Here is a 13663-nt window from a genome sequence, read left to right as displayed (position 1 = left end):
TTTAAATTATTATTTTAAAAACAAGTAAGTAACATTTGTCATCTTTGTTAAATGAAATTGATAGGTGTTTGCCCATGCAATTAAGTTATACTTGTATTCACATGTTGTCATTGATATTTTGAATGTTTCAGTAAGTAGAAACAACAGAGATCTCCCTTTTTATATTGAGGGCCATAATACTCCACACACACTCCCTGCCCAACTTCTCTGCCAGTACAGCAATACTGACTAAAGTAAACAGTAGAAAAGATTTCTTACAGTAAATCAAAATACTTTCAGTTTTGACAAACTATTGATTTTGTACGAAGAAGACAACAGCCTACATCTTTGCATAAAATACTTTGCAGAACTGCAGAGGTTGAAAAGGACCATCGAGTCCAACACCCCTGCTAAAGCAGGATCCCTACAGTGGGTCACACAGGTTCCTTCTGTCCTCATGGATACTTAAGGTTCAAGTAGACTGGCTCAGATGTAGCCAAAAGCACAGTGTAAGTGGAAAGAATGAATATGCAGAGCATTTCAATTCAAGTTAAAAAGAACATTGTACAGTAATAAGCCACGACTCTACTTCCTAATCATAAACTTTGGCCCATTAAGAATATCTCAGAGTCAGAGAAAAGCAAAATAAATGTACAAAAGCAAAACTCACCTCTTCCTGATCCAACATTTGTGTTTTCAGTTTTTCTACCAGCTGGCTCTGCTGATTTATTTCTTCATCCTGCAGTTGAAGAAAGACTGTGTTCAATAAACTGACAAACACCACCGAGAAAAAAAAACAATCTAAGAGAAGGTAGCATCAGATATATAATCTTTCCATGTTCTGAGATGACTGGACAACTCAAGGCAGTAAAAGCAAAAAAACACACACACAACAGATGTATACAACGCTGTGCTCTAAAGCCAGCATTTCTCTAACTGCTTTTGCAAATCTTCCTCAGTCTGTTTTGAACTTCCAAAACCAATTCAGATTTAATGAGAAGTTTTTTCTTCTCCAGATTTAGTAGATCTGTTTCAATTTTAGATTATATTCAATGAGTGCATATTTTACTTGAAAACAGCAGTTTTTCCCTCCAGTTAACCTTTTTCTACTTACTTGTTATTTTCCTTCTTCTGGTGCAGAATTAATCCAAATAATCAGCTAAGAATGGTCACCATCCAAGAAGCACAAATGCTAGTTGAGATTCTCATGAGCTCTTCCTTCTCAACTTCTATTTTCCCTCTTTCTTCCACCCCACCTCACCCCTCCCCACAAAGTACCTTTGCATTCAGTACAATTTTCTTGTAGTTTCAGCGAAGGGACAAGAGCAACCTAAGAAAGGATGCTCATTTTGGATAGAATAAAGCAATCTGAACATCACTTAATTAGAACTTTAGAATTAGAGTAGCTCCTTCTGGCAAAAGTTTAAATAAGCTGCAGTAACAAATGAAGACTGGCAAATTAAGCATTACACAATGCATTTCAAGATGCATTTCAAAGAGGTCTTATGTTAAATAAAAAAAGGCATACCTTGTCATCCAGCTGTTTGTATAATTTGGCAATTTCTTCCTCACATTTTCTTCTCTCAGCATCAGTGAAATTGCCAGTTACTCCAATCGTGGTAGCTGGTTTATCATTAATAACAGTAATATCCTTGTCTACTGCAAAAGCTTCTAAGTTGGCCTTCTCCTTGTCAAACTGCTCATCAACAGGTACAGTCTCCCCTTAAATAAAGGAATACACTTATGAAGTATTTTTAGCAGAGTTGGTCATGAAGCATCTTCCACCAAGTATTATCTATTCCCTAATTAAGTACAGCTCCATGGTTAATAAGCAATCGAGTTCATAGCTTCCATGGCAAAAATGACTACTCCATCACCCAGACTACCTCCTGCTTACCACTGAACATTACATTTCACCTAGTTACTCTGCTGTAGGCTGTAAATCTTACATCAAAATATTTTTCAGAACAGCATCTAATTGGAACTGCAGACAGAAACCCCTTTTTCCCCCCCCTTTGGCAGTCTGTCATGACATGTAGCCATATTTACTGCTAAACTGATTTGCTTATTTAAAAATATTCCCACAGTTATACTTTTATGTTTCTATGTCCATCAACACTTTCCTGAGAACACTTTACTACCTTCACATTAAAAAAAAATGTACCACATACAAATTTAGCTACTTCTCTGGTAAATTCAAAGTAAATTCCTTGGTGTCTTATTACAAAGCATTTTATGCAGCCCCTGAATGATATGGGCTCTTTCCAACATTCCTGTATGGTGTGTGAATATTCTGGAAGAATTGCACTCAACATTCCAGGTGTGGTCTCTACATAAGACAGGGAGGAGAAAAAACAAAGAAATCCTATCCCACCCAACTTAAGTGAGGCCATTCATTTTTTCCCTCAGATTTATACTAGAATGCAGTGCACAGATTGTCTGATTTGTATGACGTATAGCTTTATGATGGCAAAATCATCTTCTAAAACTGAAAACTCCAGAAAACATTCATATCTTAAATCTTAAGTTTACAGTTTCATATTTATCTTGCATTTTGCCAGTAGCTTCAGTTCAAAAGAATTCAATTGTTCAGAGAGAACAGACACATTCTGTACTGTTAGCACTTTTTTTTTTGCCAATAGAAACACTTGAATTATAAATGAGGACAAAACCTTACAATACTGGCTTGAATTTGAAGTTTTTGCACAGTTTCTGCAATTATTATTGTTAGTATCATTCTTTACTTCCAGATAAATTTTTTAGAATGTACCTGAATCTAGTTCTGCTAGTAAATCAGGCACTGAAGAACCTAACACCAACACACTTGCAGACATTTCTGTCAGTATGTGATTACTGAAGTTGTTCCAATTCGAATGAACAATAGTAAGCTTCAACATCAGCCTAATATCACTGCACTGATATTCTTTGTACTGTTTGGCATAGCATTCTACATTAGTTTTGGAATCCTGAAGGGTAATTCAGTATCTCCTTGTCTAAAGTCTGCACAACAAAGAAAAGTGTTTCTCACCATTCCTCCATCTGTTGAGTTCATTTTCTAGCCACTGTATGGTGTTACGCAGCGTCTTGTTTTTCTCTTTTTCTTTCTCATACTTTTTCTTCCACTGTTCTGCAGTGAGCTCAACATTGACACAGACTGTGTTCTTAATGGTCTTTGCTCTACACAAAAAGAAAAGCCTCTGAAACTGATTCTATTTTTTAAAAGAAAATAATGTTGAAAGCATAAATAACTCCAACCCCTTCCCTAAGCTCATCTCTACACCCTGTCAACTTACTGTTTGTTCAATTGGATTGATACAATTGTTAATGGACTCAGTAATGTCAGGCATAGAGAAGACTGAAAAAAAAAAACCCTCAAGCTAGTTGTTGGAAAGAAGCAGCTGTATACTTGCACTTCAATTGGGATGGTGTACAGATTTAAAAAAGACTAGCATTTACCACACCCAACAAACATTTCTCTAGTGGACAGCACGATACTTTCAGGATGTACATCACCTAGCTTAAGGAACAGCTCCAAAGTCCAGTGACTAGATCTGCATTAACTGAAGATGTGTATGAGCTACAAAGTACAGATGCATTTAATTCAGGTGATATATTCAGCCAAGCAAATCTCATCCAAATGCATTAACTTCAGAGACAAAATATCAAGGACTAACATGCTTTGACAAAGTTAACATGCAGTTGTTGCATGATGTACCCGACTCAGTAACTCACACATTATTTCCAACCAAGAATTATCCCCTCCAAAAGATGAAAACAAAAAAAGCTAATTGGCATACAGAAACCCATCCCTGACAACATCATGACTCCTGTACATTTCTGCAAAGTCTCACTGGGAGTGACTACTACCAAAAGGCACATCGTTTCCTACTAATTACGTAATATTTACTTAACCTTCAGTTCCTACAGCTGAAGGTTTCAGTGGAAACTTAACAACCCCAGAAAGCTGAGTTAATACCAGACCAACTATGGTTACCTGAGCAATTCCTGAAGATATCAAGAGCAAGGGACATTGAATCTACACAGCTACAGTTGGAAGACACTCCCTCATACCTGAACGCTAGAAATATTGCAAGGAAAGAATCTCCTAGATCCTAAAAGGAGATCAAACTAGAATTCCACTGCTGCAGAGCACAGTTATGATTCCACACCTATTAACTACTCATATTCTACCAGATTTTTAACAAGTTCTGAAGTCATGTAGTCTACCTTCCGTAATAAAAATCACTGAAATAAATAAAACTGAAAATTATGTTGTTGAACTAAAATGGAAGAGACACAGAAAAACAGATTAAGTAAGAGAAATGTTGATGGCTTTCATAATGGCAGAACTAAAGGAAGAAAGTAAATACTCTAAATAATTTGGTTTAGGAATCCTGACTGGGTAGCTTATTTCTGACTCTGCCTTTATTTCTGAGTTTAGTAACAGCAAAATATTAAGGTACGTTTACTTTCACAATCAGCATTAGTTTAAGATCTCAAATCACATACTTGAAGAACAGCTTCATTGCTTTGCTTATTGTAGAAGGTTTGTTTTATCATTCATTGTTATGCACGCAAGTGCAGTGCATACACAGCACTTAGATTCTCTTAGGAAATTCTGTTTCTTGTCTCTCTCATCATTTAAGATGATACTCACCTCTGGCCAAACAGAAGAGTAGATTTTGTTTCAGATTCATTGTATGAAGATGGAGAGCAGCAAATAACAATAGTGGTTCTACAGTTACCCCCTAGTGAATCTTGAAGGATTCTGGTCATTTTGCTATCACGATATGGAACGTAAGTCTACCAAGAAAATGATTAAAAGAATTGGTCAGTTTTGGTGTGTTTTTTTTTCCCGTATTATTTACACTGTTGAAGAGCTATGCTTTCCTTAGGAAAAACTTCATTAGGAAAGGAGATTAAATTCTACTTTAATTAATATAACACTCAGTTGAACACACACTGATTGATCTAAAATCTTGTTTCTATGCTTGGTAACTTCCAAAGCTTTCCATTTGTTTAGGCCTCTTACTACTACATGCAACTTTATCATTTATCAATGACACCACAGTACAAGAAAACCTTATTACTGCAATGTGTTGATGTAATTGGATTACTTTAGAAGACTCCATCACATCACTATGACCAATAAAGAATTTGTCTATAATATATTCTACAGAAATACAAGCCCTTAATCTTGAAGTATGAAAAAAGGTCAAAAAAAACGTGGAACACTTACACTGCTTTCAGCCAAAGCTGAGATGACATTTCCAAGAGCAGACAAAGACTTGTTGATGTTCTTAGCCTCATCCAGCACAGCACCTTCTGCTCCAGTTTTGCTAACCTAAAGTATTTCAGTAAATTATGAAAATGTTACATCAGAAAAATCAACTTTCACATTTAATACAAAATTCGGATACCAGGTCGTAAAATGTGTAAATTACAGTGTGAAAGAAGACAGTAATAACATAACATAAAATAACAGTAATATAGAATAAGCAGCATGGCACGTTTCCTCCTCTTCTTCCATCCACTAACACAGCAAGCTGAGCAGTCATTTTAACAATGTTAATCAGTACTTCAAAATAAGAAATTTGATAGCAGCATCAAGTGAAAATCTAGATATTCCACATCCATAAATAGAATCTTGATTCCAGTACCTGGCTAGTCAACACCCCCTTTTTTTTTTCTGCTCAGATACTGAGCCTGAACTCTAGCCTACTTCCCAACCTCCTCCATATTTACAAACCCTCAGTGAAGAAATGCAAAGCAGCTTAGAGATAATATCTAACAGCCAATAAAGACTGGATTGAGAAATCACAATTCAAAATCTAAGTTAAAACACTTCACAGATAAGAACTGAGAAGTCATTATTATATTACTGTAAGAGGTTTGATTGTAGAGAACGATTTTTGTTTTTCAGAGCTGGAAGAAGAATGTAATGTTACCTTTTCACTACCTGCCAAGTCCACAAGATAGAGTTTTCCACTTAGTTTCTGTTCTGTTTGAGTATTCTCTTGCTTTACATTAATAAGAAAAATACTATGACTTCGAGAGCTGTGTTCATTCATATCTGCAATCAAAAAAAAAACAACTCATCAAAAATAACGGTACAACCCATCTAACTTGGCTAAACAATATCTTGCTAACAGCCAGAGATGCAAAGCTAATGAATAGTATACAGTTGTATCACTCTGACACAGTAAAACTAAAAGGCAGTAACCAACAGTACCATCTAATTAAAGAATTAGACTCCATCACCTTTGTGTTTCTGTTAATACCATAAATTCACAGATAACATTTGGTAGCTGTCAACTATGGATTTCACACATTTAATTTACTACATTAGAAAAGAAAGCTCATTTACATTTACCAGAGTACTTTTTTTTTTGTTTGTTTACAGCACATCCTTCTGTGCAAATGTCAAGTAGATAGCCAAAATTCCTCACCACCCTTTCTGGTTTAAATACTTATTCTGCACATCTCATTGCAGAGATGAGCAGTAAAAGAGATTCATGTCAAACCTTAAAGATGATTTTAATGAATTAACAAAAATCTGATCCAACTGCAATCTGAATGACAATGTCTGCCTACTTTCTTCTTTTTATCTATAAATCTCTCACAGGCTTAAAAGCTAACCAGCACCACAGAAATAGATCAACATGAAAGAATACCCTTCTACCCAAATTTCTGCTACTTTTCTGTTTATTAGTCTGGTCCCTGTTTCAGAACCTTACTACCTCAGAGCACTGAAGTAGAAAGGCAGGACTTTCCTTAATGGAAACATTTTCTTATGCCCAATTCTTAACCAAAGAATATAAATATATTTTTCTTTATTATTGTATGCCTGTTTTTTTTTTCCCCTTTCCAAATAAATATCTGGACAAAATTCACAAACAATTTGGTTCTCAAAAGATTTCAGAGAGTCGCTTCAAATAGAAAAAATGTTTTGCATGCATCTCACCTTTCCTCTTCTTTATTTTGCCAGCATTTCAAAAACAAACACACACAACTCCTAATCCTAATCCTTGGGGGAATTCAGAGGCCTATGACATGACTCCTTGCAACTCATTTGCACACCTCAGGCCAAAACAAATGGGATGCTACTCATATCTGAAGTGTATCTGAAAACATAGCCCAATCAGCTTTTCTTACAGACTACAATAAAATGGACAAACAGTAGATGAGTCACAGTGTCTTGCTTACACATTCATAGGGTAACTGGAACAAACTCCACAAACCAGAATTCTGCACTACCCCCTACTGAAGAGCCCCAACAATTCAAAGCTCTTCTCTGGTCACTTAATTCCTCTTTCCAGTCAAAGCCTAATTAACAACATTAACAAAAAATACATTGAAAAACTTGGTACTTAAAGACATGTTACAACTGCTTGTACAAAACCTTTTCAACAACATGGATTTAGTTCACCATCCTTGTTCTTATGGTATGTTTTAAAAAGTCAGGAAGGCAACTGACAAAGCACTAAAGCAGGTAGGGATAGTACTTACTTGTAACTGCTACATGTCGGTTCGATTTTCCTTCATCTATAGTATCCATAACTTCTTCTGGACTACATACAAAACGTTCTGTGCAACCCTTTAAGACAAAACACCAATAAGCCAGAAGAAAACAAGTACATTGGAATCAAAAGATCAAAACAATATCAGAATGACACTTACCTTTACATAGGGAACTCTATTTTTGTCTTCATGAACAGAAAGATTGGTCTTTGAAACTGGAAGAGAAAAAGTTCTAAAGCTAAGGTATGTGTGATTTCTTTACAGAATGAGACATTTGCAACAGATCCAAGTAAAAATGGAACTACATCAAACAACCACTACAGCAGTCACAGCTGCATTGTATAGATTAGCTATGTGCTGTCTCATTTTGATGTATCCATATCAGAGATGGCTTACTTATTAACATGACACATTTATCTCAGTATCATTCTAAAGCATTTGTTCTTTAAATCTCTCTACCAAGCAGTTTACTTCCTATGCTCAAAATAAGAGACTTACCATCCAAAAGGTCCCTTATTTTATCCAAGTATATTTCAAAATACGACACCTAGAAGTGTGAAACAAATAGCATTAGAAAGCAAGAACGTTTAGCTCTTCACATACTGCCTCTAGTTCACAAACTTGAGGATGAACTAAAATACACAGCACTGCCACAAGTTATCAAGATAGTTACCATCTATGTTTAATGGAAACAAGATTCAAGTATTTATGTAATTATTCTTTGAGAAGAGCCAGTTACATCTGAAATAACTTTTTATATTTTCCAATTCACAAGCATTCATAACAGCTATGGAACACCCATTCAGCAACAGAGTACTTCCATTTTTAATAAAGATTAAATATAGGAAATAAAGAAAAGGTTACCTTAATATGAAACTCAAGATTCTCATCCATAGAGTAAATATAATTAAAGATATCTTGTACTATTCTTGGAATAATCCCCATTCCATCTGGGTCGTGAAGCTTCCCCTTATTAGAAAAGGGAACGAAAAAACATACTGAATTACTGAATTCAACAGCACAAAGCATTTGAAGGCAGAATAAAAAGTCAGACAAGCTAGCTTTAAAACACTGGTGAGTAAATGCACTTTTTTTTATCTGCAAAGGAAGCTCTTGACCATCCACTTAGGGCCAGCACTTGCTAGGATCAAGAAGAACAGCCTCAAAAACCTCACACAAAACGATGAGAAATCTACCATGAACAACATTGTGTTTTCCATCCTGCTTTTGATAGCTGAATAAATTCAGTAATTGCCATTCTTACATCTGAAAAACAATGTGGGTATCCAAAGTTTGTAATAGAAAGGAAAATGAAAGATGCAGATGCTTCATTTCTGGAAGTGTTCAAATTTAGGATGGATGGGGGCTTTGGGCAACTTAATCTAATGAATGATGTCCATGCCCACTGCAGAGTAGTTGGAACTACTGATCTTTAAAGATCCTTTCCAACCTAAACCATTCTACGATTTCATGAAAACAAGCCAACATCTTATCTGTAGAAATTTAACACTACTTTGGTGAAAAGAGATGAATGGGGTATTAAAAGAAAATAATTTTAAGTTGCCTTACTTCCATAGTGTGCGTCTTTCCAGATGATGTCTGCCCGTAAGCAAATATTGTACCGTTGTATCCCTCAAGTACATCTAAAGGGAAAGAGTATTTTGTTAGGACTGATTTCCTTCTCCTAAAGGAAAGTCAAATAAAATAGAACGGCAAGCAATTCCTAAAATGTTTAGCAAGTTAAACCATTCAGTAACTGAAAAGTAAGTGCTATAATAGTAGGTGCTCGGAGAGGATGGCAGCAGTGTCCTTCCTTACTACTTTTAATGCAGTCACTAGATTGCATTTTCAGAGGCTGTATTAGAAGTAGCTGCTCCTTCAGCCAGCAAAACACAGCTTTAGAGTCAGGAATAAGAAGGAAATCAATACAACTGCCACGTTGAACAGACAGCCTTTGACTATTTAGACAAATCATATTATGTGCTATGCTATTTGCTGCCTTCACAGTAAAGCTGGAGTATCTGATTATTAAGAGAATGAGTTATTCTACAAGTTTCAAGCATCTTACGCCTCGGCCATAAGCTTACGTTCTAAATTATGAACAAATCAATTCTAAGTTTCAGGTTGAAGGGTAAGGGCCTGGTGGTTTTGTTTGCAAGTCAATTAACGTGAAATGACATTCTGCAAACTTCTTTTCCAAAAGGAAGTATGAGAGACTCCAACAGTGAGGTCTACTTCCCATTACACCCATAATCCAACTGTACCACCACTACTGCTCCTCAGTGTCTTGATCTACTTCAGAACAGAAAATCCACCCAGAGAAACTAAGAGAAAATCAGCTGGAAGAAGCAGGATGAGGAGGAAAGGGACAAGATTACACACAAGTCTTAGCTCGTTCTTAAGGAACAAACTTCTGATCTAATCCCGATTACTCTTTAAGTCTTCAACAGTTAAATACTTGCAGCAGTACAGACTTGTAACAGCAATTCACTTTTCTATTTACTAAAAACCATCAACACTTCACTAACCTTCTTGCTTCTAATTGTTGATAGTTTATGAACTCCTAAGAAGGCTTTGATAAGGTTGTTTTAAAAGCTGTGTCAGTTAGAACTTGTACTGATCTCCTTAAGAAATGAATCAATTTTATTTTGAGGTAATTACCAAACTTCTTGCTACCATGCTTTACTGTGGTATAACCCTCTTTGTTAGAACACTTTATCCCCAGAAGCCACAAGACACTAGGACAGTTCAAATTTAGAGAGCCAGTACACCCTGAGAAGCACTGAAATAAGGTAACCCATAATCACAAAGTTAAACAAAACAAACATCAGGTTTCCCAAATTTCCTTTCACCTTACATTCCTCTAAACAAAAGTAACTGCAGGATGTTTTCTGACACCAATAAAAACAACCCACTCATAAGAGTTGTTTTCAAACAGACAGAAACCTATCTTTATTTATTTATGAGCAATTGTTTTAACCTTCAGCAAAGATATGAAAAAAAACAACAACAAACTAACAGGTAAATATCATCAAATGTTCCAAACAACTGGAGAAGCAGGTTTAGTATTAACATAATATCACCTCAAGTACAGGATGATTTTATACTCTGAACCATGATGACTGTTATTAAACTTTCAGAAGGTAAAAGGGAGCAACAGAAGTACCAATTTTCAACATTAAAACCCATACAAAGAAGGTATTTCCCGAAAATTAAGAGTTTGTTCCACCTTACCTTTGACAATCTTCTTAGCACAATCGTTGTATACTTGCTCCTGGGATGTGTTTGACTGGAATACACGGTCAAATATATATGGCTTGGACTGTAAGAAGAATCAGAAAAACTATTAAAAAAAGATGACCCTGGAAGCACCACTGAAAGGTGTTTGCTCACATAGCTTAGAAGCAGCCTACATGGTCTCAGTCCGATCTTATGTTTTATTTTAAGCACTTGAAGGACGCAGTGAGGAAATCGGCTTATGTATGTGTCTAAATCTTTACATGTTTGCTTACAAATAAAGCCTTGAATTAAATATATTTGGTTTTTAAGTGCAACCCAAACTGCTTTCCATAACTACTCTGCTACATGACCTCTACTTACTTGATTTACACTGTAAACCAGTGCCTAGCGTCTGAGAACCCATTATTCTTCTCCACTGCCTTGGTAAAACCAAATTATTAAAATCAACTTACATCGCATCACACACAACATGCTTTCATAATATTTGTTAAAAACCTCAAACCAAAGGAAACATCCAGGTCACCTACAGTCAGCACAAGAAACATTTCCCCATGCATGATATCCCTACAACAAGGCTCTGCAAGCAGAAGGAAAAGGCCACTCTGGAGGAAGAGAACTTTTCATAGATTTCTTTAGGAAAGCACAGAAAGAGGAAGCTCTGACACAGCTTTCAGAAAAGAATGTGGGATTTGGTAACAGCTGTAACAAGCTGACAATCCACAAAGATATGAGTTATTATGCTCATCTTATTAAGCTGAAATTCTCCTAGCACTTCTGGAGCTTGATTTATTATCTTTGCAGACAGCTGAGGTTTACAAGGGCCTTAAGTCAGTTTCTACCACTAAACTTACTGCAACTGTTAATGCTCCATTTGGCCTATGTTTAATTCATTATCATCCTCCCCTCCCCCAAGGATATTGTGGGACTGCCTCCCTGGCAGCAGAACAAGTTTGGCTTCCATCTTTTACCCACCCACTCACCATATTACCTTTCTTACCCTGACCTTCCATTTGCCTTTCAATAACATCTAGCATAACACCAAACAAAGCTTTTCAGAGCCAGTGCATATCCCTCTGCTTAGAGGGCCTGAAATTCAGATAGATGAGCTCCCTCTTGGAAAAAAAGAAAATAATTACACATTTCACTGTGTAAATATGCTCAAGAAACCACAAGACTTAGTAGGCAGAAACTATCCCTAAGGTGCTGAAGTCTGCCAGAACATTTGTTTCACGGTAGGGAAATCACAGGCTTTCTCAATTACTCATTCTAGCTTCAAATACACCTCAAACTCGTATGCACTATAGGTGGAACTGGTCTCTATGTACACCAGAAGACAAACAAGCAAGTCCAAGTATCCCCAAGGTAAGAAAATGAAGGCTGAGAACTTGTTACGTAACAAGTCTAAGTCACCACAGAAAATACTCATTTATAAGTTTTCTTTCTAACTAACATCTAAAACTTCAAAAAGCCTCCCTCCTCACCATTACCAGGCAGCTACACTACACACTGCAAGCCATCCACATCGCAAACATGAGGCACACTTGTTGCGCATTGCACGTTTGAGTTTGTCCGCATATTTGTACACACTGAAATAATACCTATTACCCATAATAATACCCATGGAGGATCACGTTCACCACTGCACATTGGAAAAATCCAGAGGGACAAGTGAATGTCCAAGAGGAGGGTGCAGCTGATACACCAGTGGGAAGGGATGCCCCTCAGGCAGTCACTGCCAGGCTTCAGACGTAGATCCATGTGGAACACATTAAGTTCAACAAGGCTGAGTGCAAGGTCCTGTACCTGGGCTGGGGCAACCCCCAGTATCTGTCCAGATTGAGAGAGGCCCTGCAGAAAAGAATCTGGGAACAGAGGATGGAAAATAAGATACAGGCCAACAATGTGTGCTTGCAGCCCAGAAAGCACTTTGCTGGCTTTTACGTATGCTGGGCTGCAGAATGACAAGTATGACCAGCAGGTCAAGGGAGTCAATTTCATCTCTCTACTCCAGCTGTGTGAGACCCCATCTGCAGTACTGCATCCAGGCCTACGACACCCACACAAGAAAGATGTGGAGCTGTAGGAGCAGGTCCAGAGGAGGCCATGAGGACGTTTAGAGGGCTACGGCACCTCTCCTATAAGGAAAGGCTGAGGAAGCTGGGACCATTCAGCTTAGAGAAGAGCGGGCTCTAGGGAAACCACACTGCAGCCTTCCAGTATTAGGAGGGGGCTCATAAAAAAAAGACAGGGAAAGACTCTTTACCAGGGTGTGCAGCAACAGCACAAGGGGTGATGGTTTTAAACACGGAAGAGATTGGATACAACAAAAATTCTTCGTGAGGGTGGTGAAGCGCTGGAACCGGTTGCACAAAGAAGTTGTGGATGCTCTATCACTGGAAGTCAGGCTGGATGCAGCTTTGAGAAACATGCCCTTGCCCATGGCAAGGAGTCAGAATAGATGGTCTGGAAAGGTCCCTTCCAAGCCATTCTGTGATTCTACAATCACTGCAAATAATCAGTGTAACATTAGCAAGCCGGTAAAACTCAAACTCCTCGAATTATTATTCCAGAAAATATTTAAATAATTATTCCAATTAAATTACAACTTCCTAAAATTACAAACAATTTAGTTTACATTAGGAAAGGTCTGTGGGCAGAATCTTCTGACAGTTTACACAGCAACCATTAACAACATTCACTGTTTTCACACAGGTTTACAACATCTCATCTTTGCTGTTCCCAACAGAGCACTGACAGCTACAAGAACAGGAAAGTATACAGTAGTGCAAACATTTTGCACACTATGTGTACTTCAATATCCACACTTATTCTATAGTCTATCTATATACTACTACAAAAGTAGTAGTATATACTCCACCATCTAGTAGCAAATCTTTATTCCCCTCAAAGAAATCCAACCAAA

At 37.1% G+C, this 13663-nt stretch overlaps 1 protein-coding gene across 1 annotated transcript in view; it reads right to left on the bottom strand.

Annotated features, from left to right (window-relative positions):
- Positions 1–577: 577 nt before the first annotated feature.
- The window catches only part of LOC104911394 (kinesin-1 heavy chain), a 13461-nt gene continuing 375 nt past the window's right edge, over positions 578–13663 (bottom strand). The window contains exons 2-13 of the mRNA XM_010712525.3: positions 10735–10828; positions 9070–9143; positions 8365–8469; positions 7999–8047; positions 7660–7715; positions 7489–7576; positions 5928–6052; positions 5219–5323; positions 4637–4782; positions 3008–3156; positions 1508–1701; positions 578–718 (exon numbers count right to left, since the gene is read on the bottom strand). Of these exons, the coding sequence (XP_010710827.3) occupies positions 593–718; positions 1508–1701; positions 3008–3156; positions 4637–4782; positions 5219–5323; positions 5928–6052; positions 7489–7576; positions 7660–7715; positions 7999–8047; positions 8365–8469; positions 9070–9143; positions 10735–10828 (1311 nt within the window). The 3' untranslated portion in view covers positions 578–592. The remainder of the gene's footprint in view (positions 719–1507; positions 1702–3007; positions 3157–4636; positions 4783–5218; positions 5324–5927; positions 6053–7488; positions 7577–7659; positions 7716–7998; positions 8048–8364; positions 8470–9069; positions 9144–10734; positions 10829–13663) is intronic.

This window comes from Meleagris gallopavo, chromosome 6 (genome assembly GCF_000146605.3).
Source record: "Meleagris gallopavo isolate NT-WF06-2002-E0010 breed Aviagen turkey brand Nicholas breeding stock chromosome 6, Turkey_5.1, whole genome shotgun sequence".
NCBI lineage: Eukaryota > Metazoa > Chordata > Aves > Galliformes > Phasianidae > Meleagris > Meleagris gallopavo.
The sequence above is the reverse complement of the archived record's forward strand: the minus strand, read 5'-3'. Positions and strand labels throughout refer to the sequence as shown.